The sequence below is a fragment of the Meles meles genome, chromosome 14 (assembly GCF_922984935.1).
Source record: "Meles meles chromosome 14, mMelMel3.1 paternal haplotype, whole genome shotgun sequence".
Lineage (NCBI taxonomy): Eukaryota > Metazoa > Chordata > Mammalia > Carnivora > Mustelidae > Meles > Meles meles.
In genome coordinates, this window is record NC_060079.1 from 27,880,512 (window position 1) to 27,893,741 (window position 13,230).

General features: G+C 37.6%; 1 protein-coding gene across 1 annotated transcript in view; it reads left to right on the forward strand.

The window, feature by feature from the left end:
• CPB2 (carboxypeptidase B2) overlaps nucleotides 1-13,230 on the forward strand; it is a 68,110-nt gene that overhangs the window by 48,316 nt on the left and 6,564 nt on the right. The window contains exons 7-9 of the mRNA XM_045978244.1: nucleotides 3,584-3,694; nucleotides 6,351-6,444; nucleotides 11,417-11,619. Of these exons, the coding sequence (XP_045834200.1) occupies nucleotides 3,584-3,694; nucleotides 6,351-6,444; nucleotides 11,417-11,619 (408 nt within the window). The remainder of the gene's footprint in view (nucleotides 1-3,583; nucleotides 3,695-6,350; nucleotides 6,445-11,416; nucleotides 11,620-13,230) is intronic.

Genomic DNA, 13,230 nt, shown 5'->3' on the forward strand with positions numbered 1-13,230 from the left:
TCTGTTTCTAGTGGTAGAGGGAGTAATGCTTTATTTTAAAATCTTTCATTTGAAGTGCCTTATATGCCTTTTTTTACTACTTTATTCTGTCAAATGGCTATTGGTTAATTTGTTGGTAGGTGTTGCTGTTGTTATTGTTGTTTTGGGCCATGATAAAGACAAAGCTTTGGTGCACCCCAGGAAAAGATTCAATGGTAATCATCTGCCTCAGGTCGAGCTGCTAGGTATCAGACAAGCCTTTCTCTCCCATCCCCTAATCTCTCACTCTTGTGCAATCCCCCCTCTAGTCTCATCTTTCTTCTCTTGTTTTTATTACTAGGACAGCAATTTCAGCTATGTTACTTGTTGGTAAATCATTCCTTCAACAAATATTTATTTGTGTGCCTGGCATAATTGTTACCATTTGCATGTCGGGCTTAATTTCTTCAGCCACCTACTTCATTAAGGGTGATATAAAACCATGGCTGTAAACATATTTATAAAATACCATGAAAACTCATTGGATAACACATGTTTGGAGAGCACCATGATATACAAATCACAAATTAATTGGGAAGGAATTATTAATTAGTATGTTCAAGTTTGGTTGAAAATGTTATTTTAAAAAAATCATGTCTTTAAAAAACGGGTGATATATCAAGTCAAAATTATAAGGCTTATAAGATCTTAGAGGTTGTATTACTTCAGTGATATGATTATATATCTAGATTGTATGTTTTTGAAGTATAAATGGCTGGATAAATATCAAATTTGAAAATGTCTTAATGAGTAATAACATTATTTACGAAGTTATTGAGGACATTTCTTACATTTCTATGTATATCTATGTAACTCTGCCCTTAATCTGCACAATGCCTGGAAAAGAACACAGATTTGCCCAATTACCAAGTACCCAATCTTACCCTTAGCTGATCAGGAAAGTACCCTAAGTCCTGAGGATGCTATAAAATTACCTAGCTGAGCCATTCATGTCACTGTCCCATTCGAATCCATGTCTCCTCTTACAGATGAGCATTGAGAATTCCCCTCAATGTGCACGTTCCCTCCGTCTTTCTTTTTTCTAAGCCTCTCCACTGAGGTCCTGGCTTAATCCTGCTCTTTCTCTTCAGATCACCAATTCCTCTTATTCTGGACCCTCATCTTCTTTAAATGCACCCAAACAAGCCCACCACTAGTCCAGAAGGGTCTTTGTGAGGGATCAAGAAAGACATCCTTTCCTGGAATAACTAGATATCTACTGCAAAAGAATGAACTGGACCCCTACTTCATAGCATATACAAATATTAACTCAAAATGGGTCAGAGGCCTAAATTTAAAAACTAAAATTATAAAATTTTCAGAAGAAAACTTAGAAGCAATAAATCTTTGTAATCTTAGATTAGGAAATTATTTGTTAGATATGACACCAAAACCACAAGCAACAACAACAACAAAAGAAATTAAAAGAGCTTTACCGAATTAAAAACATTAATTCTTTCCAAAGGATGTGATCAAGATAGTGAAAGGATAACCCACAGAGTGGGGGAAAATTTATATGATAAGGGACTTTTATCCAAAACATATGAAGAACTTTTACAAATAAACAATAAAATGAAAACCCAATTTTGGATGGAGCAAAATATCTGAAAAGACAAGTCTCCAGAGAAGATAGACAAATGACCAATAAGTACATGAAAAGATGTTCAGCATCATCAGTCATTAGAGAAATATTTGCAAATCTAACCACAAGAGTTACAACTTCAGACCCACTGGGATGACTAAAATTTAAAAAGGATAGTAACAAGTGTTTGATAAGGATGTGGAAAAATTGGAAACCTCATCTGTTGCTGTTGGGATTGTAAAATAATTCAGCCATGATTTTACAGTTTAGCAACTCCTTGAAAAGTTAAGCATAGAATTACCATATGATTCAGCAATTCCACTACTAGGTCTACACCCAAGGAAAGTAGACACATTTGTTTACAAATGTTCATGGCATCATTATTCATAATCATCAAAAAGTATGCCCATCAATTTATTAGTAGACAGAATAATGTAGTATATCCTTATAATTAAATATCATTCAGCAAAGAAAAGGAATGAAATGCTGACCCTTGCTACAAAATGGATGAATCTTGCAAACATTATTCTAAGGGATCGAAGCCAGATATAAAAGGCCACACACTTTATGATTCCATTTATATGAAATATCTAGAATGGATACATCCACAGAGACGGAAAGTTGATTAGTAATTGTCAGGGGTGAATGTGGGGATAGGTGGAAGGGGAATAACTCTTAATGGGTAAGGATTTGGGTCAGAGGGATGATGAAGATGTTTTGAAGTCAGCGCTGATGGTTGCACAACTCTGTGAAAATACTAAAAAAAAATTCACTGAACTCTATACTTTAAAATGGTGAATTTCCTTTTATGTGCATTATATCTTAATAGAGCTGTTAAAGAAAAAGGGGGCACCTGGGTGGCTCAGTTGGTTAAGTGTCTAACTCTTGATGTCAACTCAGGTCTTGATCTCAAGGTTGTAAGTTCGAGCCCCATATTGGGCTCCACAAGAAATTCTTGTTGGGCTCTGACAGATGATCCACATTAGCTCTGGAATTTCTTTTCTTTTTTTTTTTTTTAAAGATTTTATTTATTTATTTGACAGAGAGAGAGATCACAAGTAGGCAGAGAGGCAGGCAGAGAGAGAGGAGGAAGCAGGCTCCCTGCGGAGCAGAGAGCCCGATGCGGGGCTCGATCCCAGGACCCTAAGATCATGACCTGAGCCGAAGGCAGCGGCTTAATCCACTGAGCCACCCAGGTGCCCCAGCTCTGGAATTTCTTACCCAAAAAGCAGGATTCCAAACAGAAGGAGTGAGTGAGGGTTGGAATGTGTGTTTCATAGATTTGTTGAGGGCACCTGCTTGGCTCAGTTGGTTAAGCCTCTGCCTTCAGTTCACGTCATGATCCTGGAGTCCTGGGATCGAGTCCCACATGGGGCTCCCTGCTCAGCAGGGAGTCTGCTTCTCCCACTGACCTCTCTCCTCTCATGCTCTCTCTCTTTCATTCTCTCTCCCTCCCTCTCAAATAAATAAAATCTTTAAAAACAAAAAGACAAGAAAACAGATTTGTTGAAAGAATTAAAATTTAAAATTTAGCTCCCCCGGTTATAAGGACAATGTAGAAACTATCTAGTCATATCTGGGCATAGACAAGTGTAGTTTAAACTCTGATCAATATGGATTATTGAAAAAGGAGTGGGATTATACTTAGGTTTTGTTTCTTTAAATCCCTGAAGTGAGCTGTATTGCTTTAGCAAGGAATTCTTTTTTTTCTTGAAGAAAATTTTAGAAAATATATGGTTCTGTTTTCTGCCTTTGTTAAAAAAGAAGACCATTTGTTCCATGCCCAAGGCATTTGCCAACATTTGCCAAGAGAGTGCCCTAGGTTCAGACTTTTCCAGGGAATTAATACTCTTTCTGAAAGTTAAATACACAAACCTAAACATTCCAAGTGACTTCTTAAAAAAAGTAAAACACATAATAGAAACAGACTGTTTAGAAGGACTTAAAAGAGATATTATTAAACACACTTGGTGTAATTTGTAGGTAACTCAGTCAAAAGGGAAAAAAACGCCATACGCTTACCTTCTGAGGCACGTGGATTTCTATGTGATGCCAGTAGTTAACGTGGATGGTTATGACTTCACATGGAAAAAGGTAAGTGAAGGCAAAGAAATCAAAATATGCCCTGTTTGGGGATACAGAACATGCAGGCTCAATTCTTCACAGAAGCTTGGATCTTGGCACAATGGTTTTATTTAAAATATGCATATTTATATGTATATACATATATATAAATTCTTAATATGGAAAAGTTCAAACATATGAATGGTAATTATTTCACAGTAACATCCTTTCTACCCATCACACAACTTCATCAATAATCAATTCTTGGCCAGGGGCACCTGGGTGGTATAGTTGGTTAAGGGGCTGACTCTTGGTTTTGTTTCAGATCCTGATTTCAGGTCATGAGATCGAGCCAAGCTTCAGACTCTGCGCTCAGCATGGAGTCTGCTTAAGACTCTCCCTCTGCTCCTCCCCCCATCTCTCTCATATAAATGAATGAATGAATGAATGAATGAATGAATCTTTTAAAAAATGAAATAATCAACTCATGGCCAAAGTTTTCTCTCATATATCTCCAAACCAATTCTATCTTATTATATTTGAAGCTCACCTCAGACACCGTATCATTTCATCAATAAATTTTGAGGATACATCTCTGAAAGAGATCTTTAAAAAAAAGATACACTTGTACCTAAAAATTAACAATACTTAATATTATAATGTCCCATTGATATTTAAATTTGTAACTGTTTCATAATTTTAAAAAATTGTTTTCTTTGATTCAGAATCCAATTAAAGGCAATATATTATGATTGATTTCAATGTCTTTTAATTCTATTTTATTCTCCTGCCATCTCTCTCTTTCTCTCAATTTTTTTCTTTGCAATTTATTCATTGAAGAAAAGGTTTCCCATTGTCTGGATTTGCTAATTGCATTGCCATGTTGCAATTTCACATTCCTCTGTCTTCTGCATTTTCTAAGACTTGAAATTTGGATTGTAGAGGATAAATCAGGTTCAGTTTAACTTTTTTGGCAGGATCATACTGCAGTATGATTCTGTGTTCTGTATAATGTCTCATTGTATCTCCTTTTGTGATGTTAGCTGCCATCAATACAAATGCCTAGATCCATCCATTCTTATTAGGAATCCTTTGAATAGCATTTTGATTAATAAAATCATAAATTGCAAGATTTAGAAAAACATCCTAACTGCACTTGCATTCTTGTAGAATTTCACTAACTGATATGTGAATTTAAGTCTTAGGATGCTTTAATTTAGTGATGAGCGTCTAAGTGTAAGTCTCCCAGTCAATCTCATCTATACTGGAAACCACTATTAATGGTATTTCTAGCCCATCAACATCATGATTCAGGAAAAGTACTCAAGCAATGTAAGTACAGTTCTTTTTAATGTAATGAGGAGCACTAAAACATAATTCAGCTTATATAAGCTCAGAAAAACCTCCTTGAGCAGCACATGTAAGCACCAGGAAGAATAATCAGAGTGATTGGAAACATACAGGATTGAACAGAAATTGTTTTATGGAAAAGGTAATTTTTGCAGAAGAAAGGGAATGGTGAAGGGGGTTGGCTGAAAAAGTCATCCTAAATGAAAGGCACACTGTGAATATAAGTTTATAGGGAGGAGTGGGGAAATCCTGAACTAAATAAATGAGAAATCCCTAGCATAGCACCTAACACAAATTTGTGTCCTGTAAATGATCATATGGAGGCATCTGTGTGGTTCAGTCTGACTCTTGATTTCAGCTCAGGTCATGATCTCAGTGTCATGAGGTCAAGCCCCACTTCTGGCTCCCTGCTCAGTAGGGAATCTGCTTGAGATTCTCTCTCTCTCCCTCTGCCTCTCCCTTTTCCACTCCCTCTCAAATAAATAAATAGTCACATTCACAGATTGATGTTAAAATAGATTTATTCTTTCACTGAATCATGGTAGAATTCAGCCACCCTTTAGATATTGCCACACCCCCCCCCCCCCCCACTGTCCTTTGTATCTTAACACTGCCAGTTAGTCCCTGTGGTTTGAGAACCAAATTTCTCCAGGACAATTCTTGCCACCAAATCACAGGCCAGAGGTTGGAAGCAGACTGGGAAGCTTTCCAGAAGGGCTGGTAAGAACAAAGGAAAAGGTACCACATCATCCCAAACCCAGGATTTAAATGAAATCTGTGGAGCTGTTTATTTAGTCAACTTTCCCAGTTTGCCCCAAGAATCCAATGGCGGAATTTGCTTTATGTTTGCAAATGAGGATTGAATCATTGTGATCAAAGGAACCATCAGGCTACAGGTGCATTCACAGCTCCACCTCCTGAAACTTTTAAAGGAGTGAGTTGAATTCAATCTAAAGAGAGCACTGAAACTCATGACTCATGGTTTTAATTTTAGTTGAGACACAAAGTTATTTTACTTTTCTCAGAAGGAATTAAAATTAGAGCAAACAAGACTAAACAGCCTAGCCAAACCAAATGAAATTTCTGTTGGTATAGATCAAAACTGATCAAATATTACCATTTCATCTGGTTCAGACTGAAATGGTTTTGAATGAATGTAATTGAGACCTGGGTGGAAACAAGGGCTGTGAGAAAGGAATGCCGTGAAGATCGTGACAGGTGGAGTGTTGGGTTTGCAGGAGAGATGCACAACCCTGACTATTTGGGTTTTAGAAGTCAAGTCTCGGCTTGAACTATGAACATGGCCATCCTGGTTATCAATATTTTGTTTATTTAGGATCGAATGTGGAGAAAGAACCGGTCCTTTCATGAAAATAATCGTTGCATTGGAACAGACCTGAACAGAAACTTTGCTTCCAAACACTGGTGTGGTAGGTTACTTGATTCATTTCAAATAACATTTGTCATTAGGGTATCAAACTAGGATTGGGGGTGGATACCTTTCCTTTTTAATCGTAGAGGAAAATGTTCAACAGCATTCAAAAATATTTTCTTTGGTTTTCGCTATTTACTTAACATATTTTTTTCTTTTCTGAGTGTCATAAATGTATGTCTAGCATAGTGGGGGTTTATCATTCATTGATTTGAATGAGTTAAAGTACTCAGTGAACATTGATGAAGGCATTCAAGAATATCGTCTGCTCTCAGGGTGGTAGGTGAAGGTTTGCAGTCCCCCCCATTGTATTTCATAGTTACTACATTTAAGAGACAACTACAAAACAAAACTAAACCCAATTATGATCTTGAATCATCTTTATTTTTATAAGTGGGTATATGTAACTCTGTGGGGACTCTAAGATACTGAAAGCGACTGAAGCCTCAAAAAACTGCTTCTAACCACTCCTTTGCCCTATACAATGCTATGTATGTGATTGTATGTATTCCCTTTTATTAAAAAAAAAAAAAGAAGGGCAGTTTTGTGGTTTTGAACATTTCATTATTATCTCAGAGTCCACATGAAAGCATCACAACAGCGTACTTACCTTATTTCCTTAATTCCTTCCTCCTCTAGGCTAGAAACTCCGTGAGGGACGGGTCCATTATCCATAACCTATTGCAATACCTGACACATGCAGGTTTCCCAGAAATTAATGAAATGCATATAGGAATGAATAGGTTCTAAGAGACCTGCAGATGTAATAAGAAAGCAGAGGAAAGCAGTTAATCCTGCCTTGGGCTCACTCCTTTTGTGATTAAGGGACTCACTTAGTGGTTTCTCCGTGGGATCCATTCTTAAGATTGTCCAATAAAATTGCCCACTGACACCCAAAGACAACACAGCCGTGATAACTGTACAGGGAGTCAGAGAAGCAGCAGCAAATATAAAATAGGTCTAAACAGAGCTGATGCTTACTAAGTACTGTGCCATTTACATATCTCCCCCTAGGTTTCATTATCTACATATCCTGGATGGAGAATCCCAGACACAGAAGGTTAATCCCTTAATTGTTAATCCCTTAATCTGTGTTTAAGAGCACAGACCTAGGAGGTGACAGAGCTGGGATGTCAAACCAGGCTGACTGACTCCAGAGTTATTGCAATTCTTCTATGAGAATCACCCCATTATTATAAGTTCCCATCTGGAACTTATTTTATCTTCATGCTCTTTGGTGCTCTGTTTTATTTAATATTTTTTGTAGTGAAGTCGTATTACCCAATTTGAATAGCCAAAACGTCAAATATATTCTGTTGTTACCATTAAGACATATGGTAGGCCATCTGAAGCACAGCACTATCTTACTATCTATCACAAGAGTTAAAAACAGAAACAGAAGCAGCAAGCATATAGACAAAGGAGAGTGACAAATAAAACAAAAAGTAATTGTAAAGACTCTTTTTTTGTCCAATGCCCCAGTATCTCTTTAGTGAGATACTATTTCATTCTTTCACACTAAAGCTAGTGTGAAAGAATTAAATCTTACATCCTCCTTGTCCCTGGAACTAGAACATGCCTTTATGATACTTTTTTTTTTTTTTTTCAGAATCTAAAAGAGCACCTTACTTATTAACAGGAATTGACATATCAAGCCTGTTTGTTTCATGTTCATTTTCCCTTTCTTCTGTATTAAAATTGTATGTGTGCATGTGTGTGTGTATGTGTGTGTGTGTGTGTGTGTGTGTGGTGAAAATGGGAATGGGTTTGAGGTTGTCTTAGACTGCTCAGGCTGCCATAACAAAATACCGTAGGCTGAGTGGCTTTAACAACAGAAGTTTATTTCTTGCAGATCTGAAGGTGGGAAGTTCAAGATAAAAGTGTCAGCAGGGTGGGTTTGTCCTAAGGCCTCTCTCCTTGGCTTGCCAATGGCCACCTTCTCACAGTGTCTTCAGATGGCCTTTTTTCTGTGTACCCATCTCTGGTGTCTCTCTCTTAAAAGGACACAAGCCATATTAGATCGGGATCCCACCCTCATGACTTCCTTAAACCTTAATGACCTCCGTAAAGGCCCCATCTCCAAACATAGTACATTGTGAGTTATGGCTTCAACATATGAATTTTGTGGGGGGAGGAAATCAGTCTATAACAGGGAGGATTTTGTGAGGTTGTCTGGTCTCAAACTTTCTGAGAGAGATTCACTTGTTTTCTAAACTGTTAAGTTAAACTGCAAAGTTTTAATAACCAGTGTACAGTGGAAAATCCTTTATTTCTTTTCTTATGAGACCATAGTATCTTTTCATCATTTTTTATGGTGCTAAAATATATTAACATAAAATTTGTCATTTTAACCATTTTTAAGGGTGCAATTCAGTACATTGAGGCAGTAAGTATATTCACAGTTTGGGAAACCATCACTAATATCAATTTCCAAAACTTACCATGATCCCAAACAGAAACTCTGTGACCGTTAAGCTCCTCATTCCTCCTGTCTGTGCAGCCCCTGGTAGTTTCCACTCTACTTTCTTTCTTTATAAATTTCCCTATATGAGGCCTGTTCTACAGGCTTGAGCTTGAAGGAACCTGGTAGACTAAGTGTCTCTTAGTACAAAACAAGCACCTTCAGTTAAGAAAGTTGAAGTAGCTTCCCAGATGAATATGCCTATTTCATGGCAAAGAAGATCTCAGATTCGAGTTTCCTGAATCTCTGGTACTTCCTACCAACGTACTTGAAATCTTCAGAATGTCAGAATCTGAGGCTGCACTCCTGTCTGTGTCTATTATGGTAGTCACTAGTGGCCACTGAGCACTTGAAATGTGGCTTGTTTGAATTGGGATGTGCAGTGAGTATAAAATATACACCAGATTTCAAAGATTTGGCATGAGAAAAGTAACATAAAATAGATCATGAGGGCCACCTGGGTGGCTCAGTGGGTTAAGCCTCTGCCTTTGACTCAGGTCATGCTCTCAGGGTCCCGGGATCGAGCCCTGCATCTGGCTCTCCACTCAGTGGGGAGCCTCCTCCCCCACCCCGTCTGCCTCTCTGCCTACTTGTGATCTCTGTCAAGTAAATAAAATCTTTATAAAAAAGTAGATCATGAATAATTTTTATATTGATTACATCTGAAAAGGTAGTACTTTGTACATATTGGTTAAATAAAGTATATTATTAAAATAGGTTCACCTATTTCTTTAAAAACAATGATTGATTGAAAACTTAAACCTGTGACTTGCTTCATGTTTCTATGGAAGAGCTCTGGTCCGAGGATTCATGTTAGGGCACCACTGCCTCCTCCATCTCTTTCATGTCCTCCCCTATCCCTACTCCTCACATAATCTCAGTTCTTTAGAACTATATATCGGGGGAGGGGGAAGGGCAGGAGTAATCAAAGGGAAAAGAACTATCAAAATGATTCATCTGATCACATTATTGATTAAAAATTAATACAAATGAAATATTAAGGCCCTGGGTGTTTAGCACAACATTTTCTTGCAGGGAAAAGAATATTTCAGAAACGTTAAGGTTGTTTCTATAGCAAACAAAATGAAGAAAGCAGAATAAAGTTAAGTAAGGCGGGCAGCTCCTGGAAGGTTAATGAAGCAGCGCCTGGTACCTGCGGACAAGGATGCCACCAGGCCTCAGAAACAACCTGGAACTGGGTGGGCTTCAGCACTGCAGTGCGCTCCATGAATCCACTGTGAAGCACACTGGATGTTTTTTTTATTCCAATCCAGATGTTGATGTTGATGATGATGATGATGATGGTGGTGGCGACAAAGAGGAGAAACAGTAGTCACTGAACACTTAGTATAGACAAGATGCCATGCAAGGTATTTCATATGCATCAGCTCATCGAATCCTCATTAAATATATGATTTTCCCATATTAGCAGATGAAAAAAATTAAGATGTAGATAGGTTTACAACAGTTTAACTTAAGGCCATATAGTTATTAAATGGCAGTGCCAAAATTAAATCAAGTGATTGGATGACTAACGCTACGCCTATGCTGCTTAGCTTCTTACAGTAAAGGACATTTACTGCCCAAAATGTTCATTTTGCATCTCCTGAAACAGCAGTATTTCCTTCATTGGGTTGCATGAGGATTAAATGAGATATTGCGTGGAAATCTTAGAGTTCGTGTCAGCTGGTGATGTTATTGGTGTTGTCTTCTTTGTTCTAGAGAGCAGCTAGCCTGGTATCAGAATCTTCATCTCAATTTCAAGTTATCAGTGGAGGGATTCAGATTGACAAAACACAAGTTGAGGATCCAGTTCAGGATTAATCAGTTGTATAGGAGGGAATACTGTTTAGGGCCCAGAGATGGCTCCCTGGGCCCCAGCCCTGTGCATTAAGGAAGAAAGGTGAAGCGCTAGGAGTCAGGCTACCATCTGAAGTGATGTATATTAGAATGTCTCAAAAGGATGAATAAATATTACACTGGCCCCCAATATCACCATCTTATTTTATTTACCAGACTTCTTTATTTAGCAAGTTAGAAGTAGCACTGAAGGCAGACTTCCATATTCTGAATTCCCAAATGAGATTTTTCTTTTATGGGCTATACTGATTAGTAACTTTTAAACTACAAGAACCAGAAAAACCAAACGCACAAAGGATTAAAGAAAATAGGGTTTCTTAAAAAATGGTGTGTTTTTTTTTTGTTTTCCTCTCACATAGCCACACGTCTGGAGGCAGGGCTGGCTGGCATCTCTGAGATTTCCTTAGCCACTTTCACAAAGAATGCAAGATGGCTGCCCCAGGCAGCAACTGTTGGGATGTTTGCTATGAGGGCATATAAATATTTTCTTCAAAAGAAATATAAATATGTTCTTTACAGAGTTCAATCCATTTCTCTTTTTTCTAAAAATGTTGCACCATAGATGTGTGGAGAAGGCCCTCTCAGGGAAATCACAAATTACAATCACATAAGCATCCCCTCTAATCCCACTCTATCAATTTCACTTCAGGGGAAGGTGCATCGAGTTTCTCATGCTCAGAAACCTACTGTGGCCTTTATCCTGAATCAGAACCAGAAGTGAAGGCAATGGCTAATTTCTTGAGAAAAAACATCAACCACATTAAGGCTTACATCAGTATGCATTCATATTCCCAGCACATAGTGTTTCCGTATTCTTATAATCGAAGCAAAAGCAAAGACCATGAGGAACTGGTAAGTGATACTTAATTATTTTTTCATTGACATTTCAGAAATAGGATAATACCTAATTCAAGAATCAAAACCTGTGGGGAAAAATTTCTCCTTTGGAGGACAGTTGGGAAGGTGCTTTACATTTTGGTCTCACTCTGCTGAGAGTCACCCTGGGTCCGGGTTCACTGAGGGAATGTAAAGAGGAGGTCTTACCCTGTGGATGTGGACTTTAGTCCAGCAGATGGGTCCCTAAGAAAATGTGAGACACGTTGCTTGAAGGTCGGGTCGAACCATTCCACATGGAACTGATCTACGTATAAAGCCATCAAGTCAAGGACAAGAGTCTCTGAAATTGTAGGTCTACTTTATGGTAACTAGCTTTCTATAACAGCCTGACATACATCAAGTCCTGGAATAATACTCATCAATCTAATATCAATATCAGGAATTGTGTACACACTGACCTCCCTAACCTCCAGGGCTTTGGTCCTATTAAAAACACTTCCAATGTCAACATTTTGGATGTGGTAAAAGATACAGAAAGTTCAAAGAGGACACAGATAATCTGCTAACTCCTCACTACTTTTTGATCCCACATGTTCTATGTTTGGGTTGATGACAAAAAAAATGCAAAGTTTCTTAATGAATTGTAGCTAGGATTGGCCAAATTCTTACCCCAGGTGCTTTACAGACAATGGAAGGGTTAAGGTAACAGTCTGACTCTTGCCCAGTCTGATCTTTATGTAATGGTTTGTTTCTTAGTGATTCCTTTTGTTCTGGCTCTCTTTTTTCCCTTTCTTTCTCCTTTTATTTTAACTTTTATTTATTTGTTTATGTACTTTTTACTCCATGAATTATAAATTTTATAACTGGAAGTTTGCACCTCTTAATTCTCTTCACATATTTCATATCCATCCTTCCAATGCGTCCCCCTCCCCAACCCCCCACAACCACCAGTTTCTTCTCTGTATTTATTATTTTCTGTATTTTTGTTTGTTCATTTGCTTTGCTTTTAGATTCCACATGTAAGTGAAATCATATGGTATTTGTCTTTCTCTAGCTTATTTCACTTAGCATAATACCCTCTAGGTCCATTCCTGTTGTTGAGAATTGCAAGATTTCATGCTATTTTATGGCTGAATAATATTTCATTGCATATATATATATATGTATATATATACACCCCACATCTTCTTTATCCATTTGTCTATCAACAGATACTTAAGTTGTTTCCATAACTTGACTATTGTAAATAATACTGCGATAAGCAGAAGGGTCATATATATTTTCAAATGAGTGTTTGCATTTGCTTTGGGTAAATACCCAGTGGTGGAATTACTGGATCACTTGATATTTTTATTTTTAATTTTTTGAAGAACCCCTGTACTGTTTTCTGTAGTGGTCACATGAATTTATATTCCTACCAAACAGTGCACAAGAGTTTCATTTCAAGCACACCCATACCAACACTTGCTATTTCTTGTATTTATGATAATAGCCATTCCGACAAGTATAAGATGATATCTCATTGTGGTTTTGATTTGCATTTCCCTGATGTTTGGTGAAGTTGATCACCTTTTCATGTATCTGTTCGTTGCCTGTATGCCTTCTTTGGAAAAAAGTCTATTCAGG